At 33.1% G+C, this 13,434-nt stretch overlaps 2 protein-coding genes across 3 annotated transcripts in view; one reads left to right on the forward strand and one right to left on the reverse strand.

Moving 5' to 3' along the window:
• Positions 1 to 8,584, reverse strand: part of LOC134278846 (RUN and FYVE domain-containing protein 2-like) — a 33,610-nt gene extending 25,026 nt beyond the window's left edge. The window contains exons 1-2 of one of the 2 annotated variants that reach the window (XM_062761151.1): positions 8,528 to 8,584; positions 7,993 to 8,190 (exon numbers count right to left, since the gene is read on the reverse strand). In XM_062761151.1, the coding sequence (XP_062617135.1) occupies positions 7,993 to 8,190; positions 8,528 to 8,546 (217 nt within the window). In that variant the 5' untranslated portion in view covers positions 8,547 to 8,584. Of the gene's footprint in view, positions 1 to 3,540; positions 3,691 to 7,992; positions 8,191 to 8,527 lie in introns of those variants that run through there. The other variant, XM_062761152.1, reaches the window with a different exon arrangement.
• Positions 8,585 to 9,834: 1,250 nt separating this feature from the next.
• Positions 9,835 to 11,663, forward strand: LOC134278841 (peptidase inhibitor 15-A-like). The gene is made up of 6 exons (XM_062761147.1): positions 9,835 to 10,124; positions 10,206 to 10,424; positions 10,752 to 10,867; positions 11,108 to 11,199; positions 11,290 to 11,424; positions 11,518 to 11,663. The coding sequence occupies exons 1-5, from the start codon at positions 9,972 to 9,974 to the stop codon at positions 11,421 to 11,423; spliced, it is 714 nt and encodes a 237-aa protein (XP_062617131.1). The 5' UTR covers positions 9,835 to 9,971; the 3' UTR covers position 11,424; positions 11,518 to 11,663.
• Positions 11,664 to 13,434: the final 1,771 nt, after the last annotated feature.

Consider the following 13,434-nt stretch of genomic DNA (forward strand, 5'->3'; position numbering starts at 1 on the left):
CAACATATAATCAATAAATCGATTGCTGAATTATTCCTGTAGTTGAATAATCTTTCTGCTGACAAATCTCGATAGTATTACTGTAAAAATCAACGACTTTACGTTTAATGTGGTACTAACTTAGTTCATGACATTTTTATAACACCATCACAAATTGTGCCAGAACATAAACACAGTGAAGTTTATGAGAGTACGGTGTTCGTTCGTCCGTTGGTTTGTCTATGATACACGTGTAGCTCTTATGAGTGCCAAAATGCATCAGAACAAGATTGATCATGAAAATCAAAGTACCTTAAGTACTGAAAGAACTTTTTGCAGTTTTTTTTTCTGCGTACATATGATATCTATGTTTTTTGCACAGAAAAAAAGCAAATTCTTCTAGATTTAGAAGAACGGAAGACTTATTTGTTGCCATGGCAACAAGATTCTAGTTATTATTATTATTATTTTTTTTTTTTCTTATTTCTTCTCCTGTACTTTTTTTGTCCGCGAGTGTTCTCAGAAACTGTTCACCCAACTGAGCTAAAACCTTTTTAGGGTTAATAGGTGTGTAGTGTAGGTGTGCGGAACGAAGGTCATTTTGCGCGCATACGCATGCGTGCGCGTGAAATGAGTGAATTGACTGATATATTTAATATGGATGTAACTTCTATATTTTTTGATGAAATGTTTTGAAACTCATTATATAAGGATATATAAGATGTATAGATATGATTACATGGTCAAATTTGCATGAACTCACGCGCATGCACGTGCGCTTTGCTCTGATTGGCTGAAACAAAATCCTCAATATCTTTTTTGTTTTTCGATGAAATGCTTTGAAATTTATAACATAGTCATACATTAGGATTCCCTACAATATGATATATAAAAATTTTCGTGAAATCACGTGCATGCACGTGCGCTGCACTCTGATTGGCTGAAACTTTAAATGACTATAACTCCCTTGGTTTCCAACCAAACATGATGGGATTTAGAACATAGATAGACATAAAGGACTCCTACAATATGGTATGGTCAGCATTTACATGCATGCACGTGCGTGCACGTGCACTTTGCTCTGATTGGCTGAAACAAAAATCTCAATATCTTTTCTGTTTTCTGACAAAATGCTTTGAAATTTAAAACATAGGCATACTTTAAGATGTCCTACAATATGATATATAATAATTGTCATGAAAACACGCGCATGTACGTGCGCTGCAATCTGATTGGCTTAAACTTTAAAATGGCTATAAATCCCTTGTTTTTCAACCAAACAAGATGGGATTAAGAACATAGACAGGCATAATGGACTCCTACAAGAAGGTATGGTCATCATGCACGTGCGTGCACGTGCAATGAGTAAAATAGTGTAGACAAGATGATATAGTCATTACGCTCATGCAATGTTGTTTAAGGCTTAAATGCATAGATTCTGCCTATTTTAATGAAACTTACAGGAATATGGCACTAAAAGGGAGTTGGGGAGCGTTTGGGGAACATCTGTAACGGTTCCCGTTACAATTAGCACTAGTTAAATATGTAAATGTGCCAAACTCATATAGTACACTTTTACTGCAGTGACCTTGAAAAAGCTATGTCCTTGAGTCAAGGTCAAACATATCCAAATGAGCTTTGGTCAAGGTCATGACAAACCTACAGCTCAAAAATAATCCCCGAGATGAAACTTCAAGTCTTTTCATTAGAATGTTAGAGAATAGGCAAAGATTGCACTACCAATGACCTTGACCTTGTTCAAATGACCTTGGGTCAAGTTTTGGACACATCTCTAGATCATAAGCAATCTTAATATCTAGTATGAACTTTCAGTGGCACTTCATTGAAATGTTATGGACAAGTCAAAATTTTACATACATATGGATGGCTGAACAAGGTGATTCCTACACCCCCCCCTTTCCAAGTTTCGTTTGTGAGGAATATAAAATTCCTTTTGAAATTGAATGTACATTTATTTTTCAACAATAAAAAAATTATGAGTACACTTTGGTCAGAACCAATATGACCAATATCATGGACACTGTACATGTATTCAATTTACCCCCCGCCCTTCAAAAAAGCTTATAAATGCCAGATTGTCACACATTTTAACAATTTGTAACTCTTTTCTACTAAAGTTGCCTGCAAATGTTATTGTATAGATCATATAGATAACCCCTAACACCACAGCATTCATTTTTCCAGCAGTGGTTATAGATTTTGCGTATAGAGTGATAAACATATGGATTTTTTTCAAAATTAATAAGCACTGACGCATGTTCTTTTCCCGTTGTCATGGCAACAATATCACTACAGATATTTTGTAATTGTTTTTCCTATTTTTGGAGAATAAAGTAATTCCATCTTTCAACAAATAAGGTAACCAAAATACCTTATCTTATCACGTTCAGAAAACATATTCATAGAAAAATGGCTAAAAATCATTGATTTTCATAAGAATTTATGAACCCGTTGCTAAGGAAATGAATTTCCTTGGATACCAGTCCCTTTATACGTTCAAAAAAAATCTTAATTGCATTTTAGCATTAGGTAAGACAAAATCTTTTGAAAAAATAAAATTTTGACTTAATTTCCATTCAATGCTCGATACTTGCTGATTTTGACTATTATTATTTCCGACATCCTTTATTTGAGAATCTCTAGATTGGAATCCATGCATCCGTCTTCCATGATTATATACATGTACTTATTTTCGTCACCAATGTAGCATTCTTCATAATTACTAGACAACATTTTAAAGATTTTTCCATACAAAATGTTCAAAATGCTAAAGACAGTAAAACACGTTTAGTACGAACATGGATATAGTGAATTTACAGATACAGTGAAGTTATCTTGGATCCCCAGCCATATAAATTTAACAAATTCCTTATACGTATATAATGAATTACGGATATAGCAAAGTAATCTTCAAGGTCCCAGTGACTTCGTTATAACCAAGTTTTACTGTATTCAAGTATGGTACATGTACTTTTTGTATGCGGGAAAAAAATGAACATTATTATTTTTCTTAGATGTACATGTTTCAATTGCAGGAATGCACATAACATAAATGTCTGGCATTCTTTCACTGGTACAAAGAGTAGGTTAATGAAAACTAACAAGAAAGTTCAATCTGCAAAAGTTCGACTTGCTTTCTTAGGATTTGACATATTAGATTTGTACTAAATTAGAGCTTAATAACAACTGCTTATTATGGAATGACTCACCCAAAAGAATACTGAACACCAGAGTCTGACGGAATGTCAGCAATGAAAACATGCAAGGTTCAGTGAAGTATAGCAAGAGAAAAAAATCAATGCAATCTAAACACACACTCTTAGTTACTCTGCAGAATTTACTAATTGACTTGTAATTAGATACATCACATTCCTAGCACATATTTTCCCCTAATATGCAAAAAAACCACCCTATAGAAACCCTAGAATCATGCATGTCTGTCCATCTATCCAAGACAAAGTATGCAAGAATGATTGCATATTGAGACCCTCCACTGCACAGATTAAGCCTCCCCCCTCCCCCACTCAAGCACCCCCTTACCATCCTCAGGGGTGGGTAGATCTAATTCATCTACCTCCAACTGCACATCACTGAGTTCTTTCAAACATAACCAGTCCCCATCAACAGAAACTCGAAAGTTACACAGATAAATAGTTTCCTCTGCCATCTTGAATTGTTGATCATGCTAACAAATCAATAATTTGATGCCAATGGGGAAATTAACATAAAAGATCAGTCTAGCAACAAGTAGCAATTTAATGAACCAATATTTTCGTCATTTAATTATTTACAGGTTTCACAAAATATTTATTTATTTAAAGTATTTTTATTATTTTGATTTTTCTTTTGTTACATGTAGCAGACTTTTTTATAATTATACATGTGTATATATTTCAACTGCATTCAATATGATCATTTGAGTTTTATATATTCTCAAGAAATTTTAAAAGTCATAAATGTAAAACATGAAACCAAGCAGATTTATTGTGAAATAAAATTAAGATATAAATGTTCTTTTTTTTTTAATTTTCCCTTGAACATCAACCTAATCAATTCAAGGGGATACAGAGTCATGATGATCATAACAAAATTAATCATCAGAAGTCCTTTGGACCCTACACTGAAATGAGATGTCAAAATTTCACATTTAAAGCATAAGAAAATTTAATGATTGGACATTATTAGATTAATACACTGAAATCTGGGTATTAAAGACTTTAAGAATAACATGCACTTTCATTGTAAAACTGCTGAAGAAAAAAAAAGAATTGATTTTATATGTTTACAAACACATGAATTGCCTTCAAACCCCACTTTTAAGTATCAAGCAATAAAAGTATGCAAGATACATATACATTGAATATTGTCATTCTGCATTTGTGGTTTTTCTTCATTAAATGACATGCAGTTTATCCTAAATCTCTCTGACCACCTAAAATCCAGACTTTGGGGAGAAAAAATTAAAAAGTACCTGTTGAAAATGCCATCTTTAAAATTCAGTGTTAATTCCTTCCTGCCAAATGCCTCTTATTTTACATGCATATAAATGAAATCTAAATGTTGTATGATGTATCTTTCCTGCTTGACAAATCACATGATTTCTATTTAAGAACACTTGTAATGAATAACTATAAACATATAATATAGAATATTACTTAGCTAGTGGTAAAGGGAAATGTTTGATTTGGTTTTCTTGGTACATGTAAAAAAAATTCCCCTGTCATACTCTTCAACAATTTCAAATCATGAACATGTTCAAATATATATTATGTTTGGAAAATATCCTCACCTACCAAGTTGAACTGAAGATCAAAGTTATCTTTTTTATAATATCATATTCAGTATTAAAATAATTCTGTCATATACAGCTGACTTTCAAGTAACACTTGAAATGTAATGGAAAATGTTTCATTTATCACAAAGACACTATATATATATCCCCATATTCTATCTCTGACAAGGAAATTCAGCTGAGTACCAACTATAACTGGTGATATTCCACAGTTTGAGGTATATCTAAGACGTAAAGCAATTGTGTCATGAATATGTTTTATTGCAATAATTTAGAGTAAGTTCCCCATGTGTGCACTGTGACTTTTTCATAGAAGTTTCAAATACCGGTACTCTAAACATGCTAGTAAATAACTTAAGATTTTTTGGTACAGTTTTCTTGAGCTAAAAAATAATGTACTGCATAAAACACTAAAAATCTGTATATATAACTTTTATAATAGTAAACAATGTCTTGTTTTACTTATTAATATTTTTCTGAGCGCTTGCCTCTTTTTTATGAACAACATTCACAAGTCTAATTTGATGTCACTATGTACGTGGCAAAACCTTCAGCTTATTAACATAAAACCAAAAGTTTGCAGACAATTAAAGTCTATTGTGAGCATGCTGTAGAATAAAACTAATAAAACTCTGTCAATAAAAAATCTAGGTATTAATTTTACAAAATTCTCCCCAATGGTGTGCATTTTCTTGTGTTGTAAACTGCAATTTATGTATTTAAAGCATTACAGGGTCTGTAGCACGATTATGGTCGAAGAGGACGAAGACAAATATATATCTAATTATACTTTAATAAAAACAGAATGCTGCAGTCCAAATTAAATAAAATCTTTACTGTTAGCCCTTTCAGCCATGTCGGCTTTTCACAAAGTTATTAAAAATTCCTCACTCATCTGGTAATGTAAGGGTAATATAATTATATTTAAGAAATGAAGCTTATGTTATCCGATTTCACATAACTTAGGGCAGTTTAATACGGCGCTTTATAAACCGTGAAGAGGTTTTTAAAAAAGCATAAATTGCAACAAGTTTTGTTATATCGGATAACATAAGTTGAAATTAGCTTCATTCCTTAAAGTTATAATTTAATTTCAGTGTAGACAATGAGACAATATTTCCTCCGGAATAAGGCATCAAATTGAGCATTATTTTAAAAGTAACGTCAAGCAGAGTAATAGGTTTTTGACGTAACTCATTGTGACGCAGCCAATTTATGTTATACGAAATGCATAAAATCTTTTACCCAATCAAATGATGTGTTACAACTAAAATTAAATAAAATATGTATATTAAACGTAGGTAATCAGAGATAATAGAGCTCATATCAATGAATGTTGACTTTATATAAGCACGTTAAGTAAGGCATAGTCCCACAATTAACTAACATTCTAGAATTTTGCACCCTAATTAAATTGCAAAATTTATGCTATTTTGATCTGATAGGGCTTGCAGTTACTTGGATATAGACCTATCCAAAACTTCAAAATAGTTGTCCATCTCCCATCAAGAAAATGTAACAAATCAAGCTTCTGAAGCAAGTTTGAGAGTGTTCATCCCTTGTTGCATCATCTATCCAAGTTTGGTTAATATAGGATTAATAGTTTCTTGGTGTTAGACCTCACCCATAACTTTTACCTGGTCCATTATCTGGAAAATGTTTGTGGGATCCAGCATCCGAAGCAAGTCTATCAGTGTGCATCCATGCAAATTTGGTCATCATAAGGCTCATAGTTACTTGGAAATGGGACCAGAACCAAAACATTAACCTTTTCACTCAACTGGTAAAGGAAGGTTAGATCCAGTATCCGAAGCAAGTCTGGTAGTCATCCATGCAAGTTTGGTCACAATAGGCCTCATAGTTACTTGGAAATGGGAACTGCACCAAAAAATTTAACCTGTTCACTCATCCAGATAATGTTGGTCAGATCACGCATCCGAAGCAAGCTTGGAAGTGTGCATCCTTAGATGTACCATAGATGCAAATTTGGTCATCATATGGCTCATAGCGAGCACAGCAAGCATCATGAAGCGAGCTCAATAGACTAACATGTAAGAACAGAGGAAATTCGAAATGAAATCTGTACATACGTCAAGCAAATTTTCCTGTGAAACCTTCCCAGAATTCCTTTGCTACCCAATGCCCTTTGCGCGAATAAGGCTTTCAGTTTGTAGAAATCTTTAAAATAAACAAAAAATAACTCTGCAATGTCTTTCGACAAAAATTGCACATTAAGGTCTATTAGTTTCAACTAGATGCTCAGCTGTTTCCGTAAACCCTGACGAACTCTTGTGTGAAGTCACAATCTAATTGTCACGTGCGACCTGGCATTTGAAGTGGCGGATCAATGTTTGATGTGTATTTTTGCAGGTACAACTGTGCTCCCCCAAACGGTCACACCATAAAACATCAGTTACTTAATTGGAAATGAGAACTGCACAAAAAACATTAACCTGTTCACTCATCCAGAAAATGTAGGTCAGATCTTGCATATGAAGCAAGACTGGTTGTATGGATCCTTAGATGTATCATCCATGCAAGTTTGGGCCTCATAGGGCTTTTAATTATTTGGAAATAAGACCTACATCAAAAACTGCACCCAAAATGTTAACCTGCTCCAAAAACATCAACCTGGTCATTCCTTTGCTGAAATTGCAGCATCTGAAACCTTATCTGGTACAATGAAACATACTATAGGCATGTTCCATGTACATATGATCATTATAGGGCTTAGAACTACTTACAAAGAAAAAAGCTCCAAAAACTTTAACTTGGGACGCTCATGACACTGACACTGGTGCCAGGGGAATCATATAACTCCCCCATCTTCAGTTCTACAGCTACTGTAGGTATTAACTCTAAATTCCAACCCTTAGATTTTTTAGCTTTATTTAATACCATCTCATTGATAATCTATCAACTAAAGTGATCTTTATTTTTGGATGAGGGTACAATCTCTATCAGCAATTAAAACATTGATAAATTTTCAGACTCTAGTGCAACAATCGAAATGAGATTTCAATGACTTAGTCATTATCTACTTTACTTCAGTTAATATTAAAGCGCATATTTTTTGCAGTCCTTTTTTTTTTACCCAAAATGTAATGCTAGGCCTATTGCACTTTTGCATAGAGTAAATTCGGGAAGGGCTTGCTAAACTCAGGATTCACGGAAATTCTAGCATTCAAAGATGCACTTACTTTGGTACCGCAGAGATCGTGCAGAGCTGTTAATATCAGTTTTATTTTGCAATCCTACCACAGGTTTTGGCCATGAACATTCATCTGCATTCTTGCTTTCGCCATTCTCCAATGTGTCTTGTGATTGTTTTGATTCATGGTCGGCCATTTTCTTGTGGGAGGGAACAGGGGTGGGGTAAAAATGGGTTTTCTCAGTGGCTTTTAATACAATCAAAGTACTGAAATACTACATGTAAAAGTAATACATGTATTGTCTTTGCGACATATTACATAAGTAGCCAAGGTGATTAAAAAAAATCGGCCTTCATTTTAATGATTTAGTATTGTTACTTTTTTTTTTAAATTCCCATTATTTTGAAGATTTAAGTTGCCATTACTTTTTGAGGAAAAAAATAATATTTTCAAATATAATAAATGTGTCTCTTGAGTTAAGTACCGTGTAAATCATTTTTCAAAAAAGTGCTGCATGGGTACTTAATTTAAAAATTGTTTTAGTCCCATGGTTTTCTTTAATGGAAAAATCACTGTCCCATACCTGAATATACTGGTCCCATCAGTGTGAATGTGATATAATTTGCCCTGGTCCCTAATGCATATATTCATTCCAATTCAGTTTTACATGTATTTATAAGTATTGAACCTGAAATGAACTGCAGTAAAAAAGCAAATATTAAGTAGAGATAATTAGACATTAAAGAAAAATAATCTCAAGTTTTGTAATTTTTCATGTTGAATTTTTTTTAAAAAACCAACCCAGTTTCATCACGGACATATTTGTAAAGAATTAAGACTTGCATTAAAACTTTTAATATTTCAATTTTATTTAATTGGAGGATTATACGCACTTTATTACAGGTACAATCAGTTTATTCTGTATCCCAATGGTCTTGTTTATGGCAGATTGCAGCTCCTGCTGAAGTGAACTGTTGTCTTCACGCACCCAAAAAGTAGTAGAATGCACATCTTTTTCTCCCTCTGAATAGTGCATGCATATCGATCTCCCAGTTATTGTAATTAACAGTAACATTTACCATTGTCGTGCATGGTTAGTCAAAATATATAATAGTCTGAATGACGAACATTGCAGAAACTGGTACTAGATGTTGATGAGGCCTACATTAACATGGTCTTCAACTGAACTAATCTTTTGAAATATAGTGGAAATAATAAGACCCAGTAACATTTATAACATAAGTATAAAAAGAACGATGGGACTGGGGACTGAAAACGGCGAGCAGAAAGGTAAGTTGCTGGGTTTTTTTTTAAGGCCCATTGAGCCTGTTAGAAAAGAACAGTAACTTGAGAAGAAGAAATACGTGACTTTGATTTTCTTTGAAACACCATTCTTGTTAAATTTTATTCTACAAAGTAAACCAAAATTGTTGCCATTTCAATAATGAATTTATGAATATTTATTTCATGAAGCAGTTTTTTAATATAAGTGAACAGAAGAATGATAAACCTTAAAAAAGAGAGTTTTTGATAAAAAGGAACGGCAGTTTCGACCAGTCAATAGGGAATGCTTACTCCTCCTAGGCACCTGATCACATTTCTTGAATTTCAAGGGTCCGTGTTTTATGGCTGCACTCTTAACTTAACATATTTGTACTGTTTTGGGGTTTTTGAAATCGCTTACAGTTCATTATCTTCACATTTTACATATAACATGTTAAAAAACTATTAAGATCCAAAATATGATTGGAAATTTTACTTTATAAAAATAATTTTCAACATTTCTCCGTATATTTTGAGTGTCAAAGACATTAAAAAGAGACAAATCCATAAGTATAATGCCTAAAGTATTCTATAGAGAGATCGATATAGCATTTATTACACTATTACTTTACTTGAGACACCAAAAAGGACGGCGTAATCGACATTTTAAAATTCTTATACATGAAATGGATAAGAAACATTGGTTTATGACACTTTAAAAAAAAGATGAACACGATACTTTTAATGAAAATTTTATTATTAAGATGGAGGTGTTGCGGTTGTTGCTGTCTTTGGTTTGTGTCGTCCTGGTGAGAGTACATTCTGAGACCGTCCCTGTAGATCAGTATAAACAGCAACTTCTAGACGTACACAATGCTTACCGGGCCCAGCAAGGTGCAGCCGACATGCAGGCTTTGGTGAGTACTAATAAATACATAATTAAATCTATGGAGAAAAAATCATAATGATGATCCCTATTAACATACATTTTTAAATAGGTGTGGGATGACACACTCAGCAAAGAGGCGGGAAGTTGGATAAAGAGATGCAGTTTCAAACACGAGATGAAAGGAAGGGGAGAAAATCTGGCTTTTGATTCCAACCCTAAGAAGACAGAGGAATTAATCAATAGTTCAATGAAGGCCTGGTATGATGAAATCAAGGACTATAACTATAATAGGAAATCCTGTGCACCGAGAAGTTGTCATTATACGCAGGTTAGGATAGCCTTAATTTTGGTGAAATTTGTCTGTAATAAAATTTTGCAGTTTATGGACGGGATCGTAGGAACCGTGCAGGGGGAGGTCCTTATCCAAATTTTTGTCATTTTTATGACATATGTTAAAAAGATCAGGGAAAAGAGATTGCGATATTTTAAATGTAGTTTGCGATGATGCAAGTTTTTCCTCTACCCTTTACAAAATTTGTGTGTTCGCAAAAAAGGGAGACGGGCAAATTGTTCATTAAATTTTTATAGGTAATTTGGTACACCATTTCCAACGAGTAAATTTTTAATTCAAAGTCTGTAATACTTTATATTGTAGGTAGTCTGGGCTAAAACTAGAAAAGTCGGATGTGCCATGGAGAAATGTAACTACCTTCAAGCATTTGGAAGACCTGTGAAGAACGCGTGGTATCTTGCTTGTTACTACGATCCCAAGTAAGTCAAACGTCCGTATTGCAAAGGTTCTGGGATAAAAATCTTGTCCTGTAACTTTTAGATACACTTTTTATAGGCATAAGTACAAAAATTAAAAAAAAATATTCTCACATGCATCCTTGAATGTAATTCAGCAAGAAATTTGTATGCAAATGTAACGTATCCACATTAGGGATTTTTTTAAACTTGATTTTCAATGGATATATCAAATATTCTAAACTAGACAACATTTGTATTAAGGGGAAATGATATATCGGAGTATCCATTTGAGAAAGGTGCAGCTTGCTCTAAGTGTCTTCAAAAACAAACCTGCGAAAATAAACTTTGCACAGGTAAGAATTTCATAAATATAGTATCCCAAGCTATTAGAGACTGATTTTTGCAAATTGTACAGTTGAAAACTCTGTTGATTGCTCTAAAAGGCGAAGGCGTTGAAGTTTGCGAAGACAACGATAAAGATTGTGAATTTTGGGCCACTTCCGGTGAATGTAAGAAGAACCCTCAATTCATGAACAAGAAGTGCAGAAAAGGTTGTGGTATCTGTAAAGGAGCTTGAAGTAAGTGGAGAAGTAATCATTTTTAGAAGTTCCTGTACTAAATATTTTTAACACTTAATTGTTCGTTTTAATGCTGGTATTCTATCGTTGTAGGTAAAAATCGGATTCATCGTAAAAGGACTATGAAAAACAGCGAATGTCAAAAATGTCTCCGTGTTGTTTTTTGCTTCTCTCATCATGTCAGTTTTTAATTTTTTTTTGCTTGAATTTTTTGATAGCAAATAAATAGTTGCAAAGGATTACATTAGTTGTGCATTTTTACTGTCAATTTGTCTTGAAATCTGTATATACAATCAATATATTCAAAAAGTGTTTTAAATCAGATGTGAATACATAAAAAATACAAGGAAATTTTAGAAGATTTAAAATCACAAACGTTTACCAAAGTCATTAACATCAAAACATAAGACTTCTTTTTGACATCATAGACAGATGCTTTTTGAAATAAAATTGAGACTCGTAATTTTACTCAACATCATTGGTCATTTGCAAAATAATTTTCTAAATACATTCTTTACACAAGTACTCCGAATGGTATAAAATGTTGGTTCTTGAGATCAAGTCTTCAACAATCCATCGAAATTCATATGAGCAAAACAATTGTGTCCTGTTATTAGCATGCCTAATTTTGTACTTATGTGTAGCAAAATTTATTCAAAAACTTACACTTTAGAAAAAAAAATCGCTTGCCATGACTTCCAACTCGACATTTAGAAATATTAACGACAAATTATCAATTAACAATAGCTACCTCCATTCAAGTGTCGACCCTGTAAATCCAAGTCATGCAAGTGAACTTGAATTAAAGATCCCACAGAGTCTTATTCATCTGCATCTTATTTGGATATTTTATTAGTAAAAAAAATTAAATGGGTACCTTATTTTTACGAGGGTTGTCCAAAAAGTTCGTGGACAATGACGTTTTTGGCAAAATAAATGGTTCTATATGCATCTATTGTATATCAAAATATTTCTTGTGAAAAACCAAGTCAGAAAGGTTTCATTTTTATTTAGGAAACGTTATATTTTTGTAAAAATCGGGGTCTTTAAAGATCGCAGATTGTGCGCACGGACCAGTCTGACGTTAAGGTCAAGATCTAGTAAATACCTTGAGACTAATTTTTTGGTGCTGGATCCATTATGACGTCATAATCAATTTCAACTTTCTTTTTCCCGTACTTTACGGCTTTAGCAGAATTATTTAGAAAATAGGGTATTTTCATGTCATTCAATTTGAAATCATATGAAAAGTAAACCGGATACCTATATTAAATTTGATATTGATTTAAAGAAGAGGCCATGAACATACTAATTACCATTTCCTGAGAGACTGTAGGCAATCTTGATACATTTCCATTGCCGAATACGAAAAAAACTCCCATATTCATGACTGGTTTTCTTAATTTTTCATTGAAAATGACAGTTTAAAATACAATTTTTCATCTTGTTTACCTACAAATTATGCCCCGAAACATCTTATTTGATCAAGCTAAAGTTGTAAAGCACCAATAAAGGAATTCATTTCTCAAGTTTGATAAATCTGTGGGCACCTTTCATTTACTAGATCTTGACCTTAAGGTAATTTCATTATAACGTCAAACATTTGGGTTTTGACTTAACACATGTTCATGGACACGAACTTCATTTCTTTTTTAAGGCGCAACGCACTTCCAAGTGCTAGCAATAATCTTTAAGTATAGTTTATAATTAATTTAATCTTTAAAATTCAACACAATACACACAAAATTACGAAAGTCATCTAAATAAACAGTTTGTATACACAAACTGCATAGCCCAGTCCGACGCTGCGCTAGATTTATAACAACGTCATGAATAGAAATCTCCATTTTCAGTAAATTACATGTGTTTTTAAATTCTTGTAGTGTCTTCGAATTTGTACACACCGTTGAAAAATCGTATATACCAATCTGAAATTTATACACTATGGAATGCCATATACGACAGCCAACTGCTTACTGCTGACTGCTTACTGCCAACTGTCAGCTGTTT

The sequence above is a fragment of the Saccostrea cucullata genome, unplaced genomic scaffold (genome assembly GCF_032062105.1).
Source record: "Saccostrea cucullata isolate Sc308-1 unplaced genomic scaffold, CSIRO_AGI_Scuc_v1 ctg2493, whole genome shotgun sequence".
NCBI lineage: Eukaryota > Metazoa > Mollusca > Bivalvia > Ostreida > Ostreidae > Saccostrea > Saccostrea cuccullata.